At 37.0% G+C, this 27,201-nt stretch overlaps 1 protein-coding gene across 6 annotated transcripts in view; it reads right to left on the bottom strand.

The window, feature by feature from the left end:
* Positions 1–27,201, bottom strand: part of MTMR1 (myotubularin related protein 1) — a 39,770-nt gene that overhangs the window by 11,006 nt on the left and 1,563 nt on the right. Inside the window, exons 1-15 of one of the 6 annotated variants that reach the window (XM_010403304.4) lie at positions 25,782–25,887; positions 23,223–23,246; positions 20,976–21,026; positions 19,542–19,617; positions 18,614–18,708; positions 18,301–18,408; positions 17,801–17,902; positions 17,016–17,099; positions 16,289–16,438; positions 15,373–15,561; positions 14,701–14,886; positions 11,452–11,658; positions 10,569–10,661; positions 5,520–5,633; positions 3,923–4,099 (exon numbers count right to left, since the gene is read on the bottom strand). In XM_010403304.4, the coding sequence (XP_010401606.1) occupies positions 3,923–4,099; positions 5,520–5,633; positions 10,569–10,661; positions 11,452–11,658; positions 14,701–14,886; positions 15,373–15,561; positions 16,289–16,438; positions 17,016–17,099; positions 17,801–17,902; positions 18,301–18,408; positions 18,614–18,708; positions 19,542–19,587 (1,551 nt within the window). In that variant the 5' untranslated portion in view covers positions 19,588–19,617; positions 20,976–21,026; positions 23,223–23,246; positions 25,782–25,887. Of the gene's footprint in view, positions 1–3,922; positions 4,100–4,689; positions 4,890–5,519; positions 5,634–10,568; positions 10,662–11,451; positions 11,659–14,700; positions 14,887–15,372; positions 15,562–16,288; positions 16,439–17,015; positions 17,100–17,800; positions 17,903–18,300; positions 18,409–18,613; positions 18,709–19,541; positions 19,618–20,972; positions 21,027–23,222; positions 23,247–25,781; positions 25,888–27,201 lie in introns of those variants that run through there. The other 5 variants (XM_039571888.1, XM_039571890.1, XM_010403305.4 and 2 more) reach the window with 5 other exon arrangements.

Here is a 27,201-nt window from a genome sequence, read left to right on the forward strand (position 1 = left end):
CATCAAATCCTTCTGCAATAGCAGCAAATAAAAGCAGCAACTGTAAGCTGCTTTTATTTACATACTTTACAGTTATTTCTGTATATACTGAACAAACAGCTTTACTTATTCCTACCTTTCCCTTTCACATCTTTAAGTGAGCTGCTAACCTGCCAACAGAAATTCCCTGGCTCTTCCACAGAAGTTTTGGGATTGCCTTTAGCACATGATCCCATTCCAGTAGCTGAATTGAATTTCTAGGTTATAGATGATGCTAGCCTTTTACTCTGGATGACAGTCCACACACGAAGGAAAGAATGAATTTGAAAAATTACAGGGATTTCTATGGTATTAACACTAACACTGTGGCCAAATTTACAGAACAGAGCTTGAAGAAAAATTACCAGGCATAGAAAAATAAAAAAACCCCCACATATAATGAAAATTAAACTAAGCCCTGTCCTCCAAGGGTTAAAACATCATTTCCAAGAAAGCATAAAAAGAACTAAATATATCCTAATAGACTGTGCAAAATTTGGTGACTAAAATGCATTATTTTCCTTGCCTTGCCTCTCACAGCTTGGATTGAAAGGACCAGAACTTTTACTCATGGTCTGCACATATGAATGATAGGGTATGTTGGTTCAAAAATACTGTCCCTGCAGAGATCATATTCAAGAACATGATTGTTGTGTTCTCCCCACCTTCCAGAGTTGTCCAAAGAGATACTAATGACATCTGGCAGCCAGAACTCAAACCAGTATCAAGAAGAGGACAAAATGACTATCTAGAAAAGGGAAAAATATATATCAGCTGAAAAAATTCAAAAGCATCGTATTATCTAATGTACTCCAGACTAGTAGGGTCATCTGTAAGGCCAGGAGCACATACCCACAGAGCCCACACCTCTGCAGGAGAGAATGGAGGAGCTTCTCTTCCACATGCCACATACAAATACACATTTCTCCAACTCAAAGAAAGGGCAAATCTGAAAAAGGTCTTCTCAGTCAATGAACTCAAATAAGATAGAATTTAAATCTATCTAATTTTCTTGGGACAAGAAGTCAATAATGATGTAACACCTCCAAACTCAAACCAAAGAATGTTTTATTTCACTTAAGAATTAGAATGACCTTGTTGAAGCACAATTTAGCAACAAGAGATGTCCACATTTAACCTAGAATTTTGCAGAGTGGTCACTTCTCAGACTCCTGAGCTTTGAACCCTACGGAAAGAGGCTGCGCGTCCTGAAGTGCACAGGACCTATTGCAATACAAAATAAATGGGGCTCTTGAGGCAAATAAACACTATCAAAACCACCACCTCAGGCTTCCACAAAGCTTAGGCAGAACTGAAGATGTATCATTCTAAGCAATCTTTACAGAACATAAGAATAGTACTGAACTCTGTATGTCCTAGAGCAATGAAGAACATGCTCAGACCGTACCACACCAATAGAAGTTTGAGACAGGTATTTTAAGACAGCATACAATAATACAAAAACACATGGTTATATCAAGTTAACATTCAGTAATTTTCAAATGAAAAAAAATTTATAGGTCATATATGCTCATGTCCAATAGAAAAGGCAATGAAGTGCAGTGATCAACTTCTCTCAGTCCATTTAAAAATCAAGCTCACTAATCAAGCTGAAATGCGAAAACCTAAAATATTGCCTCCAACCAAAACCTGCCCTTCTGCTCTTGAGACTTCTCTCCCATAACACAAAATTGGTTGGAAACAGGTACCAAAGAGCCCTTCTGATTATATTAAAAGTACTATTATTCATCCTCCCTTAAATTCACCTATTGGGCTTTTTCTCCTTTTTGGTGAGCTCCTCGAAAACAATAAACATGTTCTAGTTGTCTGAAGATGTTTTTGCGGCTGATAAAACAGCAAAAGGTTGCCTTGAACTAATCATCAGAGAACTTACGTTAAATATTTAATTTTCTCTTACATTTAGTTGAAAATGAGAGTACACATTAAAAGATATTAAACAAAACCACCTTTTATCATTAGGCAGGGATGCCCATTATTTTAATAAATCCACTGATTAAGAATTTTTTTCACTGAAGATAAGTGAAGACCTGCTGGGTATCACAAGGGTCATTGTCTTTTTTTCTGTCACTGAATGGGTCTGAATGTTACTGAATTGGTTAACAGGGTGTGACAACAGACAATGCAAACAGAGAGGAAAGCAAACCTAGTATATTGTGACTGCAGAAACTATTTATTTATGTGCTTGTACAAGCTTGCGCTTTCATAAGTAGACTGGCGAATGCAATTCTGCAACAAAAAATTGTAATTTCTGCTGCTAATTTATCCAAGTAGATGTGAAACACTCCCAAATGTTGGTCATAAATATCACATAAATTCAGGCCAGAGACAAGAGGAAAGGGATGATGTATCTCCACGTGACAAAACTTACGTGGTAGAACTAAAAGTTGAAACACTTTAAAGTCCCTTGAGAAAAGCAGGTGGCAGTAAAGTCAAGGCAGTTACCAGGACCATCACATTTTGATGCCTTCAGCTGCTGATGGAGGGACCTGCTCTCAGACAGTGAATGAGTCACGTGTCAGAGTGACTGAGGAGCATCTCCCAGAGAAGCAGGCAGAGCACTCTGCGACAGAGAGGCAGTGAGCAGAGCTTTCACTGATGACAGCTCTGGTATTTCCTCATTATATCATCTCTTCCCCACCCTCCCCTCGTTTAGACCAGGACTGGCTTTCATGTGGTTCACAAAGCCTGTTCTCAGGGCCTGGAGATCTCAATCAAATAAAGTCATAAACCGACACTACTGCAGGCAGTGCAAAACCCACCCAAATGATATTCACCAAACAGGCTAAAGGAAAGATTTTATTTTGCTAAAAAGCAGCTGACAATTTCACTTGAAAAGTATATAACTTAAAATACACCATCTTTCAAAGTACAAGAGAAACAAAGCAGCTCAGAGGAAACACCTCAGTGAGAGAAACAAGCAATCCAGACTTTCCCAGGACCTTAGAAGATATTTTTCAGATACCTGGACTTCCACCAGTGTAGTGTCCTTGAAACTTACCTTGGAACACCATCTTTTACTACAGCCTCTGACTTGTGGATGTCTAATAAATCTGAAACCTGCATCTCATTCTAACTGCTAGAAGATGAAAGCAGCTTTTGAGCAATCACTTAATACAGGTAATTTATCATAATATGCTTAGGGGTACCTTGGAATGTTACCTTAATAAAGAGATGGTGTAGCACACTCAGATATATTACGGCTGTGACACAATCTGAATGTTCTTTCTTCAGACTTCTAAGCATGAGAGCATATGGAACATTTGTCTGATGAGATTTAGAGATTTATCTGAATAGCAGACATTACTTATAAGAACAAATACTGGATGAATCAAGGAGCATGTATGGGGAGTGTTTAATCTTTAGTATGCCAGCTTAAAACTATAAAAGTCAATTGATAACAAGCATCCACGCGATGCTTCATTTGGAGAGCCTGCAAAATGAGTTGGTATAGTCCAGTTCTTTCAGAAACTGCTGCTATATTTTACGTCAGTGTTGGTAAAGGGCAAAACATGATCAAAAACAAAGGTACACAAAACTACGAGAAGGTTAAGGCAATAAAAGTATTAAAAAGTGTTACGAAGTATTATAGAAGTGTTATTAAAGTAATCTTCTGACAAAAAAAGACCGTGAATCTTTACAAACCAATACAGTGATACTATAACTCCCTAGTCTGCGGGTGACTTTAAGGAAAACATCCTTTTTCCAAGTTTGAACACATCCTGCATCATCTTCAAGACAAACACCCTTTCCCCTGACAGCTGAAATACGTGCAACAGATGAGCACTTTTGAATTAAAGGCTGCATTTGACACTAGGAAAAATAGTAATTTCTCTTAATCTCTGTGACCTTCACCAAAGCACTGAAGACATGTGAAAGCTCTTACCTGAGGCCGCATCCTCGGGTTCCACCTGACGTAGTAGTTCACCCAGAGTTCCAAATGGTTCAGACTGGCAACAGGATACAGCACATGGTTTTCATAGTTTACATAGAAGGGATTTGTGAACTCCTCTAACTGGCTGTTTATGTAGGACCACAGAGATACAGTCTTTGTGCTCACCTCCTGATTGAAAAAAAAAAGTTAAAATAATTAATGACATGGACTGCAAAATCTTAATCTATGATGTTAGTATCTACGTGTCACTAATTCTGTCTGTGAAATTTACCTTATCTGCTAGAAAATTACATGCAGTCTGAGAACACTTCTGATAGCTGATCATTAAACAGCCTTAAAAATTTAGCAAAACATCTGAACACTTGTTTTGGTCCAAGGCTAATGGAAAAAGGAGATTTAGGCATATTATTTTCAGAGACACTAAGGTCTAGTTGAGCAAAAGCAACTTGTACTGCTCATAATTTACAGCAATATATACAGCTACTTAAATACGTGGTTACACACTGACCAACTAAACTAAAAAAATTAGCTTTAACAAGAATATCAGTAAAGAGATAGGGAGTTTGGAAGATCCAAAATAGCGTCTGTGAAAAATAATTATTCAATTTTCCCACTCACACTATTTGCTCCTAACAAATAATTGATATTATGCTTTGAATTGACTATTTGTACCTTTACTTGCACTTCTGAAAGTTGCATTACTCTAAATTTAATCAGCATAATAATGATTAGATCAAAGACTGGAAATCTGAACTTACATCAGATTCATCTTGCAATTTTAAACTCCTTCAGTCTTGTAAAGCATGTATTTCTACTACCGCTGTGTCTTAAATTGCATTTCTTTATTGAGAATTGCATCTGACTATTTATTTATGAAAGAAAGCTGTCTGGAAACCCTGCATTTGCTGAGAACATGTTATTCAGCTCCATCTTGTGGTATTTACATGCAACTTTTCCCCTACAGAAGTAGTAGAGACAAACCAAAAAAAAAAAAAAAAAAAAAAAAAAAGCAAAACTAAATATCACAAGGAATTGTAACTTGCTCTAAAAATATGAGGTAGTAAAAACAACAAAGCCAAAAGTAAGCAAAAGTGTACTTGGAATATTAACGAACTTTAATTTTTTTTTTTTTCACAAACACATATTTCATTGAGTCCTAACTTCATTCATTTAGTTAATTTAAATTTCTGTAGTCCTCAACCACAAGTTCCATCCAGTTATATCCCATAGTAACCTGCCAAGTCATCCATAGGCGCTCCTCTGGAAATAGTAATAGAAATGCTAATATAATTTGATAATTAGTATTATTTAAAATTTTGTATTTTGGCTAAAAACATATACAAGAGGACTTACTAAAACCCCCAACCCCCCAAACAGATGACAACTAAAGACACCTAAGTACCACCTCACATAACAGCAGGGCACTCAGTATATATTTCTCATACCATGAAATGTAATGTCTGCATTGTTTTTTAAGACTATGTGACAAAAGTATCCAAAAACACAGCTCAAGTGTTCTTAGGTCATTTTCTAAGCATTTTCATATAAAATCAGAAAACCAAGAATCTGCATTATACAAATTATTTACCTCTTTTAATCTCTCTTTTTCACAGTTGCATAAGAAAGTCCCAAAGAGACAGCTGTAAAGGTGATCCAGAATGGTGATCAGAAATAGCTCGTTGAATTCAAAGGCTGCAGGAAACTGATATTAAAAAAAAATTGTAAAATTACTGTGAATTTTGTTTTAAGCAGAGTAGAAAGGAAGAAAGTCAGACATAGGAAATAACCAAATAATTCAGGTAAGATTTTTTTTCCTATTTAGGGATTATTTTCAGGAAAACTCAGCAATTTCAGTAACTCCCACTTCAATAATGCATTTCACCTACGTACTTCTTTACCAATACTTCTCAGAGCTATACTTTGCATTCATTATCCAAGTATACCAGAATACAAACATTAGCTGATGTGAAACTGGTGATACAAAGCAATCCATTTTAAGAAGCTCTAACAGTATTTTGCTCTACCCTGAACCCTCTTAAACATACGCTTTATATCTTATTACGGGACAAGAAAACATTTGGGGGAAAAAAAAAAGAAAAAATAAGATAATGGCATTTAAGAGTTTTATTTCCTATTTCAACATGCAAGGAATTCAATAATAAAGACTCCTGCACATACATTGTGCTTAACATATATAAAAAAATTTTTCTTTCACTTTCTACTCAATGAAGTTACTTTTCTCCATTACACCCCCTGAGTTTACCATCAGCTATATACAATAAGCCTTTAATCCCTCTTCTTCTGTATGGGAAAGTCAATCCTGTACATCTGAAATGAAAGAACTGTTATTCCCCTGAGGACCATTAGGTATTTTGTTCACAAGCAGAGGTTACCTGATATATTCTAAGAAAATCAGTCAGAAATCTGAAAATGTTTCTCCTAATCTGTAGTGCTCTAAAAATCCATAAAGGAAGAAGTACTGCAAACTCCAAGGGCTGCTGCCCATTCAGATGGAAAAAGTCCTTCTTCAGTCAAATACCACAGTAGAACTACATATGGCAACTGCTTGATGTGTCAAAATAACTTTGTGTTCAGTATGACAAGGGTAGCAAATACAGACATGGAATGATAGACATTTAGAAGAATAAAAAATTGAGAAGACTTAAGGAAGCATTTCTCTCATTAACAATAAAGAGCATGTTATAAGAGAATAATATTCAGGACAAATGAAACAAACTTTGTGCACTCCCTCTGAAAGCATACATATTCACAGGAGTCTAAACTGCAAAGTTTTAGATTTATAAGGCAGAATTTCCTGTTATGTGGAGAAATCTTAAGTGAGTATTTCACATATGTAGAAGGCGGAGGACTGGCTTCTGCTTTGTGCCACTAAAGAACACTGAATACTTTGGCGTATTCAAGAGCTACTTAAAATAAAGATGACTCCTACAGTTAGGAGGAGTAACACAGCAATTGGGACTGTGGGTGAACTAGCTGATCCAGAAATTCCTCTTCAGTGTCAGCTGTGATTTATGAAGGGCAAATGTTTATTCATGTTGAAAGTAAAGAGCTGAATAACACACAATGGGTGTGCTTGTATTAAATCCAGAAAGATCTAAGTTTTAAACAATGTTCTATAAAAAGAATATTGAGCTAAGTCAAACATTGTAAAAACATTCTCTTTCCAAGACTTCTCAAGTTAATACATACCAACTTTTGACTGAAAATTTTGAGTAAGGAGATTATCAGCATCATGAAACAGAAAATGAATGGGAACCTTCTTATTACTCTGCTACAGACTGTGCACTGTTCACCAGCACAGTGTGCTCACACTGGGGCTTCTCTCACAAATCAAGGGCTGTTTTCAGCCTTCTCACCATTTCTTTTCATAAGGCATAGAGGAAATTAAGATTATCAAAATCTCTTTTTCTGTCATGTTCCTAAGTTAGTACTTTTGAACTTCCTTCTCTCTAGGAAATCGTGCCAAAACTTAATTACAAAACAATGATGTTAAAAACACAGCTATTACTTTAAGGAAGTATGAACAGAACTTGACAAGCAGGTATGCTGAACCAAGTCAGGAGAAAATTCAGTGGGTCTCTGACCTCAGCCTGCTGTGTCCAGCTCAAAGCAGCAACCAGATACAGAGAGCAAAAATAATTTGCAAAGCATCAAAATGATATTTGGAAAAAACTTTGAAGACAAAGCATCTCCTAAAGGGACTCTCTTTAACTGAAAGCATTTAATGAGCCTTGTCACATCAGGGTTGTGTGTTGTGACAGGTCCATACTAATCAGAAGGATGCTGACATGGCCACTATTCTAATCTAGTGAAGCATATTCAAAATTCCATACATCAGTGGTTGCACTCCAACTAGTTTATTAATAAGTGATAGCACTTCATTGAAACCCTGTCTTTGGATACAACAGTTGTACTGTTGGAGCGGATGTATCAAGACTGTAAAGCTTCTATTACTGCTGCTGAAAAATCACTGACCTAAAAATGCCTTCCTCTGTAGTTCCCAGCCTATTAGCGTCTGCTTGAAAATTCAGGTGGAAAAATTCCCCAAATGAAAATATACTTCTTGTCAAATCCACTAATTGTGAGAAAACACATGGGTCATTAAAATCTCCCACTTGTTGCTGCTGGAGTTGTTGGGGGTTTTTTAAAGCAGCATTTAAAAAAAGAAATTATCTTGTTTAAGTCTGATGATGACAAGTGGCATGTGATTCAGAGACATTCAAAATACACTTGCTTTTTAATCAATGAACTCGTTCTGTACTACAGTAACATTTAACATTGAAGCACTTGGCACAAACAACTGTGCAATGGACAATAATGGTTTACTGAACCCTAGACAGAGGAACAGTGCACTGCTGAATGCAGTGAAAAATGCACCTCCAGCAACAGCTGACACCAAGTAACAAACAGGATGAAACTTTCAGCTGACTTTAAACAGACCTTCCTCCTGTGAGGGTTCTGTGCATGAAAGGTAGGAAGTTAAACTGCAGTGCTACATGCAAATTTTAGTTTTGTTTCATTTTCACCAGGCATCAGTATTTCATCAGCTCACATGTGGTCTTTCCAATTTGACATCTGCTACTCAGTATCACCAGAATTTACTAAAAGAGGAGGGAAATCAGTTCACCGTATGTTTTTTATTAAAATCTGATGTCAATGTACTTCTCTCAAGTTCTCTGTTATTATATTTGTGTGTCATGAAGACCATAAACCCAAGGGAAAATATTAGGCTGTGAAGGACTAAATTTCATTGCCTGAAGCTATCTGGAAATTTGTATCTTAGTGGGAAGTTAGAGATTCTCTCACTGTTTTAAGGTGACTATTTTAAGAATATAACTCTTAAGACCCCAAAAGAGCCTATTTGCTTGCTTTTAGCCCATGTCCAAACCAGAGCCCTTACACCCTCCTGAGGTCATTAACACTCATTTGAGCTTTGGAACATTTCACATATGTTTACCATGAACTGTAAGGCACAGAACTATCAGTGTTTTATGAGCAAGTGATCTGCGCAACGGTAAAAGGGAATCCTGTTTTTCAAAGGTCTGTGTCAATATAATCACAGTCTCCACATCTATTCTCTAAGCGTTCAAGTCAACTGAAAAATAGAAATAAGTGGGCAAGAACTGTTCAAGAACAACTTTTTCTATTTTTTTTCCTGTGCAACATTAATGATTTTTCAGTATCAGTGCTGTTCACGAATTTCAGAACAATTTCTGGATCCAGGTTTTGAATGTGGTATTGGCAAAATGTTTCATAGATTCCCCCTCTGCCCTCATCCCTTTCTGTTTTTTAAACTAGAGGGAACTAAACTGTTTATAGCAAGAAATAGGAGGCAGCAAGGGAGATCACAAAAATAGAAGAGGCTGCTCTCAGTTAAGGATCTCCCCAGAGGACTTTTGTTCCTACCAGGTGTTTAGAACTGTTTCTCTTTGCTATTGTTATTAGCTTTCCTCTGAAAGAGGGACAGATTTTTTCATTTATTTTCTCCAGCCATACTAAATAGCATGTTAATGTTGAAATATAGATACACAGAAAGAGAAAGTCTACAAGACCCCCTGGACAAGGGCCCAGTACAACAGCAGGGAACTTTCGTAAAGCACCAAAGATGACTGTTTTGAATACAAGTTTTGGCAACTATGATGTAAGTTTTTAAGAACCATGCTCAGAACAAGGTAAGAGATCTGGGAGTGCTAGGATCATATGGAACCAAACTGTTATCCTCCTCCCTTCAAAACAAATCACATACTAGACAGACTTCAGTTTAACAGCTTTTACCATAAAAGCACAGATCAAGGAGGAAAAAAAAGGAAAGAAGAAAAAAGAAAAGAGAGAGGGGAAAGAAGAAAAAAAAAAAAAAAAGGAGTCAAGCACCAAGAACTGCTAAATCACTTGGAAATAAAGCCTTCATGTGGACAACCTATTTCAATTACCCCATTAAAGAATTGCAATATAAAAGCTCAGAAAAACCTTGAGGTTTTGCTCATGGAGGCACAAATAAGGAAAATGAAGACTAACTCCATTCAATAATTTAACATTTCAGAACAAAAATGAGAAGATGAATATTTTGGTACTTATGGATCACTAATTTTAAAGATCTCCCCTGAGCTAGAGCTAAGAGCAGTGATGGAAGTAAGAAAACTTATCAGAGAATAGGCTTGTTTGGTATAAATGCTGTCCTGTATACATAAAGATAAAAATGTTAACATCTGAGACATATATAAAAGAACTTTCTACTAACCTCAGCTCACAATCAGCCCAGATTTTTGCTGTTTCTTAAGGACAATATAAATCCACATGAACATCTACTCCACCAGTGAACATGCAACACAAATCATTTATCTCATCAATAACTCTTATTTATGTAAACAGCAAACCCTTTGTAAGCCTATTTTAAACAAATAAAAAACTGCAGGTATTTTGGTTTCAAGACAAAATCTCTAGCTCCTTGTACCTCACTTTGAGTCGAAGTTTCCCTCTGTGTGCACAGTGCAGCCACAGAGCAACTAACTCCAGGTAAACAAGCTACTGCTCTGTAAAGGAATGTGTTCTCCTACACAAATTATGTTTCCAAGTCAAAGACTGATACCTCATAGAAATACACTCTTCAGCATCTTACCTGCTTTGTCATTTGCCAAACACAATCAATGAACTGAAGGAAAATGGGAGATCTGTCAGCATCCGCATGATCATCATCTCCATGTCCCACTCGCTGGAAGTCAGAGCACACTGCATTTCAGTCTGGTGTGTCTGCAGTACCATCCCAACACTGCGAAGCTCAGGAACTCTTAAATATGTTCCAGTAGTGAACAAGACAAGCAAGTCTTCCATAATGTTAACTTGCACTTTTCAACTACTAAAAATGCATCCCAATATTCACTTATGGACATGCCTTCACTTTTGAGCAGAGCTGGAAAGCTCTTCCAGTTGTTTCCCCATCTTCTACTGCACAGCCACTGATTTCTACCAGTGAGTGAAACTGGTAGGAATTTATTTAAGACTGAACTGGAAAAATGGTTATTCCATCTCCACCTGTCATAACTACATGCCATTTCTACTAAACCATCTTAAGAGTCAGAGCCCACAGAATGTCATAACAATTTATTCTAATTCCCCATTAGCCCATGTGTTAAATAAACACTTCAACCTTAAATCAGAGTAATAATTCCAGCCATTTTACACTTTAGTACCTTAATTGTTTTTCTTGGTTCTCCATTCATAAGCTCCATAACATAAGTTACAATCCCTCATTCTCATAAAAAAGCCACATGACTTTTTCTCTCCACTGCATTCAAACCACTTCATTTTTATTTACTTTATATTATATGCCACATAGAGGTTTCCTGTTAAAAATGAACAGGTCACAATTCTCTGACACACTCAGACCATTAAAAGCACACCAGAGACAATAACTAAAATGCAGCAGAGTACTGTGAGAAAATGTCCTATTCAAAGTAAAAGCCCTGAAGGTGACAAACTGCACACTAAATTTTCCAGCTTACCATTGCAAATCGATGTCCAAAACTTATCCATTCTTTCTCTACAAGAACTTCAAAGCCCTTGATGGTTCTGTAATAGCTGTCCAGCATAAGCATGGCCAGTGCAGTGAGCTGTGCAGTTCGATCCCAGCCATCACTGCAGTGCACCACTACAGAGGTTTTACCAGATTCAATTTTATCTGCAATTCGTACTGCTCCAGCAAGAAGCATCTTAAACAAAAATGAAGAAACAAGAGTATTAAATACTATCCAAAACTCTACAAAAAAAAAAAAGTTATAATTTTATACTCTTGAAGTCATTACGTTCTAAAATTTCAGATTAATTACATAATCATCCTGATGAGAATGCTTTAAATGAGAGGTTTCCAAATGGTGGTCTGTATATTCCTAGAGGTACAAAAACTGCATGCACTCTGTTGTCCAGGACGGAGTTCTTACCAGCTCTCCATTATCAGCAGCACATAACAAATGAACCTGGGAATCCCTTCTCTAAATTAATTGATATTCTGATGTATTATGATGAAAAGACACAAATACTGTAATCTATTCCAAAGGCTGAAAGTTTGAGGTTTTCAAAGCTCATTTCACATTAATCAATCACTCTTTCTTGCTCCATTTTCAGTTCAACTGAAACTACCGAGTTCAGAGAAAGGGACAAATCATCCAGTTAATCTATATCAAAACACAACCCAAACAAACCCAGAAAACCCTGGCTGGGAGCCTGTTCTGATTTGTTGGTGCATGCAGTATACACTGCATTCAGCTTCTGAGCTGACCATCAATAGCCTGGATTTGGGAGCAATGCAGGAGAGGACAGGACAGAGATGGCACAGGACTGAGATCACCTGTGTGAACTTGCTACTCTTGTCCCCACTCAAAACCACACCTATTTTGTTCCCTAATGCCACCCTCTAGCTTTTTAGAAACTTAAATAAACTCTCTCCTGTGAAGACTTGTCTCTAACATGACCTCTCATGGCACTGAAAAATATGTGGGGGAAAAAAACAACCACTAGAAATGGGACCACAGAAGAATTCCTATTCTGCATTCCAACATCAGAAAATGTAATCTTGCAAAATATTTGCACTTTTCACTTCCCAGGCATGTAAAAACATCTTCTGGGAAGTAGGAAAGCGAGCATCTGCTGGAGAAGCTGTGCACAAGACCAGTCTTCAAACCTCTTCCAAGAACCATGTTTTAGAGACAATTTCCATTGATTCTATCTTTCATTGAGCATATCTTTTATGGTAGAATTGAAGGATGCCAGGGTGGAAATATCAAGAAATAATACAAAAGTGCCTATGAGAGAGCCGAGTTCGTGGTCTGAACTAGTTAATTGCCAATTATTTCAGTTAGAAATCTCTACTGCACTAAATAGAAAAACAGTTTGGTCTTCAATAAAAGCAGAAAACGAATTTATTTATTATTTAACATACAGGTACGCAATAGCTTGCTCTAAAGAGAACACAGATGCCTCTGAAGGAAAACGGCTGGGAATAACAGAACAGGTACAGGAAATGAGCAGAGAATGGGAGACAGAAAACACATTTACTATTAATTCAGCAAGTATCTGTGGAGTATGTGAAGCACTTTATTCCACTTTGGACAACAGCCTTTAGAAAACAGCTTCCTCTACAAATTTATTACTCTTTACAGATGTTCCAAAACTTAGTAACCATCACAGTATTTCAGTTAGGGCTCTTCATGAATAACTGGCTTTGGATTGGCTTAAAAAACAAGAACTGAAAAACAGTTAATAGTGCAAGTTCTACGCTCAGACAGAAGATATCCTGGGTGTGCAATAAGCACCAAGTGACCCACGTTGCTACTCCTACCTTCATACACAGAGAGTTACTGGTGCCTTCACAGACTCCTGGACCATCTCTGAAGCGCTGTGGGTGCCAGGGGTTGGAAGGCGAGTTTCCAGTAATGCATTGCATTAAACTGGGACACAGCCACACTGGTCTGAGCCCAGAAATCAGCAGATGTGTTAAGAGTAAAGCTGTAGATTGTTAATGCTATTACAAGCCAAGTCAAAAGGCAAGGAATTCTTGGAAAAAATCTCAGAAAGTTACTATCAACACAGTAACACAATAATGGCAGCTTTTAAGAAATCAGCCTGCAGTTTCTGCTGTCAGTACCATTAATGTGAAGCAGCATGTAAGGGACAGATTAATGAATAATGTCACACATGTGTCAACTCTTTAAAATAATTTAAATGAAATTTCCAATTGCTGTGCTATTGTTGCCTGTCTGACAGTGGTATCAAAGTTCACTCCTGACACTGCCTAATCCAATAACCTCACCAGAGTCAGCAGCAATGAAAGGTGACCATGGGCACACAATAGACTACTGTATTTAATGCCAGGGTGGTAAGAAAAGTTTCCAGATACTAAGATTCCCAAAGCTGTTTCAAATAGTTCAAATTCAAGAAAAGAAGAAAATTAAACTGTTCCCAAAATATCATTAAATATGACTCTTAATTTCATGTTTGCTCCCTCTACTGGCTCTGCTGCAGTTGTCAGCTGGCACTGCTGAACAGACAGTCAAACTAATCAACGACCCCAAACATGTTTTGCATGACATTTGAGCCAGCTGCTAATAAAACAAATTACACTCCATCCACATTAATCATAAACAGCGGATTGAATGTGGTAATGAAATAATCTACTCTAAAATAATTTCAAAGGTTAGTGAAACTGACTGTAAAACTGAGTGTGGTAGTGACTTATTTTAATATTACGTTAAATAGGGCAGATGATAACCTGATAGATCACTGACTACAAACAGCCCATGAAAATGTAGGTGCCCATCACAAGAACAGTAACATTGCACTGAAGGAGGGAAGGATGAGAAGGACTGCAGAATTCACAGTCAAGCCCTTTTGGCAGTGGCTCAAATATAATCTGAAGTTCCCAGGGCATTCTTCCAAACAAGAGGGATAACCCTGGACTGCTCACTAACATTCCTTCCCAAGAAAATAAAACAGTGTCCAGCAGTAAATACGATACTGTGCTATTGGGAATTAACTCACTGTCTGCCAGTACCTAAAACTGGACATACAAAGTTATTATGGAATGCTTAAAATGCTGTGTTCTAAGTGACTATTTAAAAATAAAACTTTTTCACAAGATTATCCTGATTAAAGCAACATGCTTGAGTTTCAACATTTTTTTGGCAATATTTTCTGAAGTGCAAGTTAAAAATATGGTTTAAAAAAGTAACTGATTTTTCACATCAAAAACATTTTACCCTTATATATTCCAGCCAATGTGTGGAGTCCACGTTTGACAGCCACCGAGTCTCATCAATAGTAGGATAAACTATTTCTTTAAGTTTCCGCAGGGATTCTCTCATTACATGTATATTGTGAATCTCCAGAAAGACCAGCTCTGCATTTGGGTAGGCACTTTCACTTTCATATCCTCCACCTTTAGCCTGTCATTCAAAAGGCAAAAAACAGACAATGAGAAGAACACGTATAGGACTTCAGGGACAGAGAGAATTATTTTGCTCAAGCTTCAGCATTTTCTGAGAGAATGGATTATTTTAGCCCTAATAAAAACATATTTTTGGCTTTTGTTTTTCTAAAAAAACTAGAGGGTGTTTTTTTAGGTGAAAGAAATTCTAATTGAACAGGCTACATTTGATAATCCATCCATACACCTTCCCCTTATTACTGATGAAAGCTTTGATCTTCTGTGAGCTTTACTGCATGATTTCTCAGCTATATCTTCATGCTGCCTTTGATTCCTGCCAGCCTTTCCAAAATGCTACAAGCAACTTACCTTCCTTCCCCTGCCCTCTTTAGGGACCCTTTCTTATCTCTTTTCAACATCAGGTTCTCCATATCCTGGTATCTGGCTCAAGCTTCAGCCTTGTAATAAGGCTGATGAACTAATGCTAGTTATGATACCAACCTACCTTGTTTGTATCTGCAACACTATTCTGCCTGGCATCAAAGATGATAAGTTTATGTGACTGAGCATTGGCATCCATTATTGTCTGCAAATATTTTTCATCTTCTTTGCAACGCTTATCATTTGGGCCGACTGATGGCTGGCTGCATCGTGTTATTGTTGCTTGGCTCTCAGGATGAATCCAGGATAACACCTGGAATAAGAGAATACTATTTAATTTACTATACTACTATAAAAGCAGCAGGCCAGAGAACAACTAGACAATCACATGCCTATTTGGCATTATTTCCTGGCAAATCAACAAATGCAAGTTTAAGGACAGGCCGATGCAAAAGCATATTGACAGCACACTAGCACTGACTGCCCATCCCAAATCTGAGGCTGGAGTACAGAGTGATTCTAAACATCTCAGCTTTTATTTCTAATAGCAACTTAGCCTGTATCTTTCAAACTGGAAAAAGAAGGGCAGTGGAAGAAGAGAAACTGCTTCCATGTGGAAGGCTATGGACCTGTACACTACCTTGCTAAGCATGATAACCAACACCATCTACCATATTTACAGGGGTTCTAATGCTACCTTGTCTAATCTCAAGCAAAGCACTATGGCTATGACACATTCTACTCCAAATCAAGCTAATACATGCCAGAGCATCAGACACCACTGTGGCCTAGAAGTGCTAACTCTAAACAAAAAACTTACTACATGACACAATAATTGTGCAATTAAACTCACACTTGAGCTGCTCTCTTCAGTTCTAAACCCATTGAGCCTAATTCTTCTTTCTTTGCCCCCCACCCCATCTCAGGAAGGAAGCCATCCCACTGTTATTTAAAAAATAAAGCCTAAAACAACACTAATAATTTCTTGTAAGCTACAAATTTCAGAAGCACTTATATCCTCTTGTACAAGTTTCACTTACAGGAACTCTCCCTTTTGCTCTAAATGCTGCCACTTTTGAGAGGTCATCGTCCTTTACACTGGTTGGCACAACAAGAACAGCAGGGTACGTATCACAAAGCTCATAGGTGCTGTTAATTTTTGATATTTTCCAGCTCTCATTGGGCAAGCCCTGTATGAAAGTAAAAACAGTTTAGCATTTTTCAGGTTAGGCCTTTACATATCTGAGTTTCGGGCAATGAAAAATTTTATGTCCTGCATCCTTTTTAAAAAAAGGCATGCCCACGTTTTCTTTTAAATAAGTTAAAAACTTAGGTATTCATGCTGAATCATAAACCAATGGAAGTCTTTCCTACTAAACTGATATGGAAAATAACCATATGGAAAATGTAGATTTAAAATTACAAACAACAGTCAGTCTTCTGTTTAATGCTGCTTACTCAAATTCAATTTTTTATAAAGCCTGTATTTTGTAGAAACAGCACTTGAAAAATGTGGATTTCAGAACCATGTTAAGTTAGACCAATTTGCTCAAGTACTCAGCACCTGTACCTCCATCAACTTTAGCAGGTGCTCAATGCACTCAAACTCAGGCCACTTGCATTTTATTACCCAAACATGAGATGCAGGCAGTTAGTCCATGTAGCAAGAGCTGAAAATGATGAGTTTTCTGTAACATTTTTTCCTTGTTTAAATGGCTCTGGGAGAGATGGAGAAAAAAAACCACACCAAGTACTTCTATAACTTACCTGCCTCTTATATTCTGCCATTGGATCATACACTTTCCAGCCATTAACTGCAAACTTTTCTTTATAGCTGAATGCAAAAAGAGGCTAAAGACAACAAAACAAAATCATAAATTACTGCCTGACAGGTTGTATGCACAACAAGCTCCAAACAGTGAACACTCCAGTATTTCAAATCTAACACTTATAAAACTCTTGGAACAGCAGACATAACACCGTCAGTCAAGACTGGAAAACACTGAGCTAGAAAGAGGATTAAAAATAGTTTTCTCCATTAAGTATGAGTTTAAAATTAACAAAACCAAGACAGGAAACAGAAAGTTCAAGTTACTTGCCTCTGATCACACAACACACCAATGGCAATGCCAAGATGAGAAAATTGGTTTCCTACTCCTGACCAGTTCCTTACCCACCCAGGCAAATGGAAACAGAATTCTGCAGCTAACTAATAACAAGATTAATTGTACCTATTTGTTGTACTAGACAGAACTTCTATATTAAATTACCTACTGCAGAAAGTAAGAGTCAATACATACATATTTTTAATCAGCAACATTAGGCAAATCTAGATCTCAAGGGTTATTTATAAATTAACTTCAATAGCAGGACACAGCAGTGTTTGATGAATTAATACAAAAAGCACCCAGGGTCAGAATGGCCTGCCTGCTCTGCAACAGATTTTATGAATCAACACTTCAAAGTTTGTTATAAAGCCCTTGTATTTCCTCCCCTACACTTTCCCAAAAGAGGAGAGCCAGTGACAGCCTCCTCTCCATCTTAAGACTTACCAGTCCATTAGAAACAGGAAATGCACGTGTTACAAGGTTTTCAAAGATCTCCAATCTGTTCTGCTCTTCCTGTTTATAGGCCAGCCGCAAATTTCTCATATCCTGTCAAAAATAAGTTACAGTTTTACTCTATGATAAATTAAAAAAAAGAAAAAGCAAATATAAGACATTTGAAGGAAGGCATATATGGAACACAAAGTCACTGACATCATCTAACCCCCAAGAGAACAGAGTTCTGTAAGCATTCATATGAGGTAACTAGGAGTGTCATTAGAGATGCTTGATATAAAAATAGCCACTTTTTCTTTGAATTCACCCTTGAGACAAAATGCAGAAGTGTTTAAGACTGCAAGTATCATAGAGGAATTGAAATAAATGAAGCACAATTCAAATACAGGGAACTGATCAGACAGAAAAACAGCACATGGGCTGGCAGATTCCTCTTATAGAAAAATGAAATGAAAATATTTTAATATTAAAAAATCTCTACCATGCCTTACCTTGCAAACTATTTCTATACCACATGAATTGTCTCCATGGCTCTGTACTCCAATTTTTTCAACCCTACTTATAACTCCAAGGGGAACATCAACAACAAAAGGTGGATCCTGAAATTTGTATATAAAACAATTTTATTACATTAGAAGAAATACAAATTAATATTATTCATATGTGTTTCATTAGAGCCAACAATAATTCCTGTTTAGTAGACTGCTGTGAAACATCACACTTCACTGAATTTGTCACTTTCTGAAATCTACTTCAGCAACATTCCTACCTGAAACAATAGGCAGATAGATAGTGAAGTCTTACCCTCTCAACACTTTTGATAAACATTCTGAAGTCCGTCACTGTGAGCGTACCACTGACTGCTCCCATAAATGGACAGATATACATAACATCCTTAGCTGGAAAACAGATCAATTAAAGCTTTGTTTTACTGTTATAGACATTTACTCCATAACAATCTATTTTCATTTGAAACTCACAAGATTTTGATGCTTGACCTCTTTAGGAAAGCTTATTCTTGCGGAGTTGTCTTTATCTCAGCAATGAAAGCAATCAAATTCCTTAGCCCCACTGCTGCTCAGCAGCTCCTCAGCACCTGGGGCAGGGCTGCAGCAAGGGCAGGCAGGTCCCCAACACCCTGCAGGTACCCCCAGCTGCAGGCAGCTCTGGTCCCTGCCCTGAGGTGCAGAGCACCCACACTCACCCGAAAGACAGAGCATCCAAAGGGGCAATTACTGATCCACATGCACCCAACCTCCAAGTAATTCAGTTCTATGCCCACACATTCATTTTCACTTCTATTTGTGGGTATTCTTTCCTAGTGAAGTACTGCACTGCTAACACAGAGCTCACTGTCACAAGCCAAAGCGAAATAAATCCCCCTAAGAACTGGAAACTAAGTTTACTGCAACCTCATGTTTTTTGATACTACAATTTTGAAGCTATGACACATTCTTGGCACCCCGAAGCAGAAGTACAATACATACACCTCTATGGAACAAAAAATCCTTAGGAAAAAAAGAAATTATCTATATGGAGCAAGTCATCCTCTGGATCTGGTTTCTCCTGCCAATACTTGGATTTAAAAGACAAAGAAAAGAAATCCACATCTAATCAGTTAATCTAAAGTGGCATTAAATTAAATAACAAAAGTCAAAAGGAAATAATATTATGTTTTTAAATAAACTAGCAATTTAATAGTATTCAATGCAGCACTCAGTAGTACACTTACCGATAACTTTGATTGATTCTCCAGGAAAAAGTGGAGCCTCTTCCATCTGTGCTAGTTTGTTTCCATCCCGCAGTGCCTGGCAGAAATCCAAAATCGTGAGTAAATCTCAGTCTCCATCTGTACCACATCGATATATTTTGATGCAAAGTGCTTTTACTACCAGATTACTGAAACACAAGAAGTGTGTCCTTTTTTAAATCACACAACTGTACTAACAGTACCACAGTAAAAGAAAGGAACAAAAAACAACCAAACACAAATTTTTGTATTAAAATGTAACACAGACATACACATTAGTAACATATTAGTAACAAAGCATTTATGCAACAATTAGTTTCACATGCTAGCTACATATAGCATACAAAAATATGAACAATAAGATCAGCCCAAATTAGTAATTAACATTTTGTTAGTGTTTTGCTGAATGCAGGTATTATTTGGGGTATTTTATCTATTTGAGAACATTTTCAAGCTCTTATTATTTTTTTAATTCTAATGCTGCTTATTTAATATTTGATTGTTTTCATCTGAGAAAATTATATGGCAGAAACTTTATTTAACATTTTAACTTTGTGGTTTTGATAGCAAGAAGCACCCCACAATGCTTTATTTCAATCAATACCTTACTGAGAGTGCCACAGGTTATGTAATAGGTTCACTATAGGAATTTTGGATCCAGAAGGTCGGATTAAGAATGAAGTAACAACAAAAACAGAAGAACTATTAGCAATTTCAAAATACTGGTTAGTTTCATAACTTTTCATTGAGGTAAATGGCTTCATTGCTGAATGATACATGATGGATTCTTTGGGTCCTTTGCTGGCAGCTAAGATTTACAATGTACTGAAGATTGTAATACAGCATAAAACAGTTTGTGGGTCTGTTAAGGACCACGAGTGAAAGTGATCTCAGGTCAAAATGATGAGATATTAGGGTTTCAATTTTTTACATCCTGAATAAATACAATGGGCTAACTTGTTAAAGCAAACAAGGAACCTTTCCCTTGTATTGCAGCTCTGACCCACATATACGTAATTGGGAGGATCTGTCTGCTTCCAAATAGACTACCACAAGCCCTCACTAATAAATAATTTCTAAAAATATTTCAGCTGATCTCTGGCTTCAGATTTCCTTGAAAACTATTGAAATTTTACATGCAGCACCCAATCACAAAAAACAATGTGTAGAGAAATAGCCAGTGCTTACAAACTGAGGATGGATGTGCTCTGTTATGTGGGGCTTATGTTCAGTATTACATTTTAGACTACATGACCTTACAAGAAAAGTCTGCCTATCACATAACCAGTTACACACTAAATGCTTTCTAGGGCTTCTCTTGAATAAGAAATGTAAGATTTGTATGCACTGTATGAGTACTAATATATAGTACCTTGCTACACAGTTAATGAATGAAAGATGAGTAAAACTTGCCACCTGATCAGGTTCTGCTTCAGAATGATAGCCATTGTGTCCATCCTGAATCTCCTGCTTTGCATGAGGCAGCAGTAGAGCAAGAGAGAAGTAACAGCAAAAAAAATGCAAACAACAGGTGAAAGGACAGAATCTTCTCAGTTTTTGTTTCCCTTTTTAAAAATTTCCTTAAAAAGACAGCATATACTTCGACTCCAGTTTAGCTTTCCAAAATCTTCCACTCCTGGCACACACTACTTTCCACAGAAAGGAATCCAAGCTATTAGCACCATCCTTTGAATGTTATTTGGCACAACACAAAACGAAAAATTTACTCCCTTTTTCACAAAAGAATCAGTGCTCTGTAGATAAGAACATAAAAGTATGTACTGTCTTTTTAAGACAAATAACCTTACAGTGAAGAAAATTAATTTCAAAAACGCCACATGCTTATCACTAGAAGAAATTGAGTACAGCTCGCAAAGGCAGCATTATGGGAAAACTCATGCAATCTTTCACAGAAAAAACCAGGTCGACACCAAATAGAAGTATCTAGAGACTTTAAAAATGCTTTACTGTGTAAAACATGTTGTAACTGAGCTCTCAACTTTATAGTTTAACGTATCTTTCCAGCAACTTCTATGTTGTGGCTTGAAACTCAGCCAGTAACTTCACAGAACCTAAAATCACTACTCACAGCAAAATAGGCAAACAATTCACATTTTCACATTAATTGATTTTTGCATCAATTGGCAGCAAATCCTGAACATTAATTAAACTTCTTTAATAAACATAAGGTCCTTATGCACACCAGAAAGAAGCACAAATGTCATCAGGTCAGCTGAAGGAATTGTTTTAGTATGTTCAGCCAAAAATGTTCTTCCGTCTTCTTTCTTTAACAACTGGAGAGAAGTTGTGCTCATGACAGTCTATTACTCCCAGTTTAAATGCAAAGAACTTCTCACTTGGTCAGACTGTAAAATCAGCCTCAGTCGAAATTTACAAATGTTTGTTAAAAGTCAATTTCTCTTTTTACAGGATTTCTACAGAACCCTCAAGAAACAACTTAGAAGAAGGACTTCAGATACCTTCAGATAATTTGAACTTTACATGAGTTAAAAAAATTGTAAGCACTTAAAAAACCCTTTCAAGTTATAAAGGACTACTAACATTTAGGTATGGCTAGAATTCTGTTATACAGAAATTACTTAAATTTCAGATTATAATTATGTTGTTTCTGAAATCAAAGAAAAATAGACATTGTGATCTCTGGAAGAAAACCAGCAGGACAATGAGCAAATACACCAAAGAATTTTAAATATATGAAAGACAAAGAAGCAGAGCAGACCATTCAAATATCAAAGCCTTTACACAGAACTGGGAAAAACTGAACAAAACCAGTTTTTGTTACTCAACTCAGACCAATTATTTGAAGCGTTAGCTATTTAAAAGAAAAAAAAAGATCAACTTGTGGGTTTGGATGATTGGACTAAACACATCATTTTAAAATATGTAAACAATGGATGAGAAAAAGAAATCATTCAGACTTCATCTCTTGGCTTCAGACTGAACAAGAGGTCTTTGTTTGAATAAAAGTGTTGGACGCATTTCATGAACAATGTCAAAACACTATCCAGATCACTTCTCACTCCATAAATGTTACTAAGAGAGAGGGGCAAGAAAACAAGGCCCTTCTTAATCTTCAATGAACAATGGGCAAGCTCTAGTATCAAAATTATCATTAAAAAGATGTAGGTCATTGCACTAGTGCCTAACTTCAAACATAACCTTCAATCCTGTTACAGCTTGGTAACAACTAATGTAAAACAAGTACAAAGGCAAGCATGAATTTGGAACTTATTTAAATAGGACAGACACAGACTTAATGCTTTCACCACTGGTATTCTTTAGCATAGACATGTTAGAGCTGCTAACACAGTACTCTGCACTCTGAAGCATGTAAACCTGAATTGCAAGCATCCATTTTGTCAAAATTAATGTAATAAAACTGAAGTTAGTATTGCACATTCATAACATAATTTTAAAATATTGCTCTCTTACACATTGACTTTTATTGCTCACAAAAACATTGTAATGTATATAAAGCATTTCTATGGCAAAGAAGCTGTTGCACTGCATAGCAAAATGGTCTGACTGGTTCATAAAACCCATTAATGAGGTAAAGAAGAACGCTTGACACACCAAGATCTCACACAGCACAAGAGACACACAGGTAGGAGGCCGTTCACTGCTAGCCAAAGGTAATCTTACCCGTATAACTGGCCTCCTGTACACCTGTTAGTTAAAATATAAAATGTTATCCAATGAAACACACAGATTTGATTCGTTAAAGACACTATATCTTATTTCACCAGATTTTCAAAAGAACTCTACTCCCAAACATTTTAATTATAGCTGGATTTTGAAAGAACAAAACGAAACTATGCAGAACTAGTAACTTTCATTTGCAGGATTGTTTTGGTCTAAAAAAAAATCTCAGCCACTTCATTTTAGCGATGTAACAAACACCAAGGTCTTTGGATAGATTCATTCGTAATCACCCTTTTATCCTGCTACAATGTGCTATTGTTGTAAGAGAAGAAAGAGCCTGGTAATCCTTCTAGGTGGAAGACAATAAACCTGCACTAACAGCCATGAAGGCGAGCCACCTGATCTTTCAGAGAAAGACAACTCTTCCCAGCTTCTGAAGGTGTTTGTAGTCAGCAACTACAATCTAAGCAATTTTCATTTATATGAGCCCCTCATTCAAGAACACTCTGCAGGCAGAGCATGTGTCAGAGAAGACACACAGAGCACAGCTCAACTCAGACTGAGATCATGTTGCTGCAGGGTTTAGAGCTTCCCCAGTGCTCTCCAGTTCTGACCAGCCCATTAGCTGCCCCTTTGCTTCCCCCTTTGACTCCCCTTCCCTTAAATCACATTCTGGTAAGGTAAGTCATGTAAGAGTAACATGAGTAACACCGTTAGATAAAAGAATCGATATATTTACCTAGTTTTGCAAACATATTAATTTTAACAGTAAAAAAAGGATGAAAGAAAGAATAAAGCAGTGAGTTCCTGGTAAATCCAGCACAAACTAACAGAACTACCTGACCAGTTCCAGAAGCAAACACGCACATCTGACCCGACCTGAAGGTTCTGAGTTGTAAGATAGTCTCTAAATGCAGCAATTCAAGGTAACCAAAGGTAATGAAGACCCAGGAAAGTGCATCAAAAGAGAAAGATGTCTCAAAGGAAAACTGAGCTATATACGGGCATTGTCTTTTCATGTATGAATTCCACAGTAATAATGAGAAACCCCAACCTGTTAGTGGTACTGAGTAAACAACCATAAAAAATTCCATCAAGTTATATACAAATATGGGATTTCAAACCACAGCAATGCAATGATGTCGAATACAATTTAACCACAAAAATTCTTAATTTAAACCATCAGGCTTAAATCCTTTTCTCTCATTTCTCAGAGAGAGACTGAAGCAGAATTTTAATTAGGCCTTAAAAGATTTATTCCTGTTAAATAATATCTGAGATGAGTCTGGTATAGAGATGGAAGTAACTCAAAATTAAACAGTGCTCTTTATTCCAGAGGAATGCATTCTAACTCAGAGATAAACTGAACACCAAGCTTACACACTTGGATTTTAAGATGAAATCCTTGGCAAATACAACACCAACAGCTGTAATGCAAGGTTTCCCACAGCGTTTTACCAAAAATGTTGGCCTTGACCTGGAGCAAGCATTTGCAATTCAGCTGCTGTAGTATGGGAGAGCTACTCTTTACAAGCTGCTGACTGTACCAATAGTGTGAAACTCTGTTGAGGTTGAACTTTTAAATACACTACAGTCAAAAATATTTTATGGACTCATCTCAGACTCAAGCTGAATCTGACCTGTTGTCACTGAATCTAAAATACGCTACTTCCAGATAACAAACTTTGTAATCACAGAGCATATGTGAATTAAAATCTAGTTAAAACAAAACAAACAAAAGAGATAAAAACCTTCCTTTGGCCATTCTGTATGAAGACAATAAAACTGTTACATATCTAGGAAGAAAAAGGAATCTAGACAGCAGGAAGTTGGGCTTCTAAAGGGAATTGAAACATGGGTAACTTCTATCACGTTGTGAGAGGAGAAAAACTGCCCATGCTCCATTCTTGACAGCTGAGTTGAGTGGCTGCATGGAGCGAACAGCCAGTGAGCGTGAAAGAACAGGGGCACAAATGCACAGTGGAACTGTCAGGTAAACCATGCTGTGCACTCATTACCTTAGTGACAAAAATTTTGCTGGGAGGGAATGAAAAAGGTGACTTGTTTGTTTGATTTTAAATTCAGTGTCTCCAGTGAAACACCATGAAACATGATACTCAGTTATGTTCTCTGCACAGTAACAAAGTCATTCATTTATTCTTTGTGAAATCTGAGGCACTCAGTTCTGCACTCTGAATAACACACACTAGAAACCATTTCAACCTGTAACTATAATCTACTTTACCAATTATTTTATATAGTAACCCAAAAAAAGACAACTCACTTCTGACATTTTATTCAAAAACACTGACTTCTAAATTTTCCTTTTACCTTTCTGTTAATTTTTATTCTGTAGACTTCAACAGCACTATTCTAAATACGGAGGAAAACACAAAGCAGATTCAAGAGACTCCTACACATAATGAGATGTTTTTACTTCTGAAACATTCAGCAATCACTCAAGTACTTACCACCTGCTAATCAACATAGCAAGGACCTTTCCGATCTCCCACTCTTTTATCTTAAAACAAATCAATGCATTCCTCAAAAGTCACTTACCCTATAGTCTCTGGACACACCCTCTGATGGGACAGACCCTGAAATCTGACTCGAAATGGTTGCAGCTATCAGCTGTTTACACCATTCCACGTGGGATCCAGTCGGGCTACAAAATCAGAAATTTCAAGTTATTTAGCAGTAATTCAAAATGTGTATTTTGAACAGCATAGCAACTGAGAAGTCCAGAAAGCAACACTGTAACTGATCACTAACATCATAAAACTTGGGTTGCTTTGTGGGCAGAATGCAACTATTTTACTGATCAAATTAGGAAAAAGAATTTTACTAGTTCATGTCAGAGACACAGAGCTGTCAGGAGGTTAAAAGCGAGGTTAGGGTCCCAGGAACTTAAAAAATGTTATGTTCCTTATCCAGTGTAATTTTTATCACTCACACGCTTTTTTCTTAAAGCCACCCGTGGAATGAGTTTGGCCAAGTAATAGGAAACTCCTTATACTGTCCTTATCAATATGTCCTGATTATTCTGTAAATCCTCAGTACTTCATGCTAGTATTAAAAAAATTAAACGATGCTAACGTTGTATTCTATATTAAATGTTGAAAATACATGCTTTCTAAAGGATAACTTCTAGTTAACTGCATTTTTTTCCAATTCATGAAATAAATCTTGGATAATCTTCATGTGGGCTCTCCCATGCCACAGTGATGATGTTCGGTGTAGGCTATTTACAAGAACCCTAAAGCATCTGAACCACACTAAATTGCAGGTAATGCAGTTTGAGAACAGTCCCCTAAACTAGTGCTGCTCACAAGTACTGCAGTACTGAGAGGTAGAAGCAATGACAGTCTGAAGTGCACTAGGTCTGCTTCAAAACACACAGGTATCCAAGTAAAAACTGGGAATGCCAGAGGGAACTGGTGCCCTGAGTGTTACCATAGCCTCAGCTGATATTTTCGATAACTGCCACTTTTCTTCAAACCATTCAGCTGGGCTCTTCTACAGATTGAATGCTTATTCAGAAGTAAAGTACAGAAAGAAAATGTTGATTTTTTTTTTTTTTAGTTAATTCATAAACTAGCTTTGGATTCTGTGAACGTCCCATGACACTGAAGTGAATACACTTACACATAGCCAGCACCCAGCAGGTGCACCACACCTCAGACATTAAGAGGGCGGGGTAACACCCTTAGATAACCAATTACTATGGACAAGAGCTCCTTCCTTACATTAACTCTGCCAGTATAACTAGGTATAAGGCAGAGATCCATGCAACAACAACATACCTGAAATGGAAGATCTTTCAAAACTTTTCTGATAAATTTTAATAGCTTTCACCCCACCTGCACAATCTACACAGGACTAGATCTCACAATGTTGTTTTGCAACTAAAACACATCTATGATAGTCCTGCTTGAACAACAAAGATAACTTTCAGGTTAGTGCTGAACTCGAACCCAGA

This window comes from Corvus cornix, chromosome 4A, assembly GCF_000738735.6.
Source record: "Corvus cornix cornix isolate S_Up_H32 chromosome 4A, ASM73873v5, whole genome shotgun sequence".
In the NCBI taxonomy this organism is placed as follows: domain Eukaryota; kingdom Metazoa; phylum Chordata; class Aves; order Passeriformes; family Corvidae; genus Corvus; species Corvus cornix.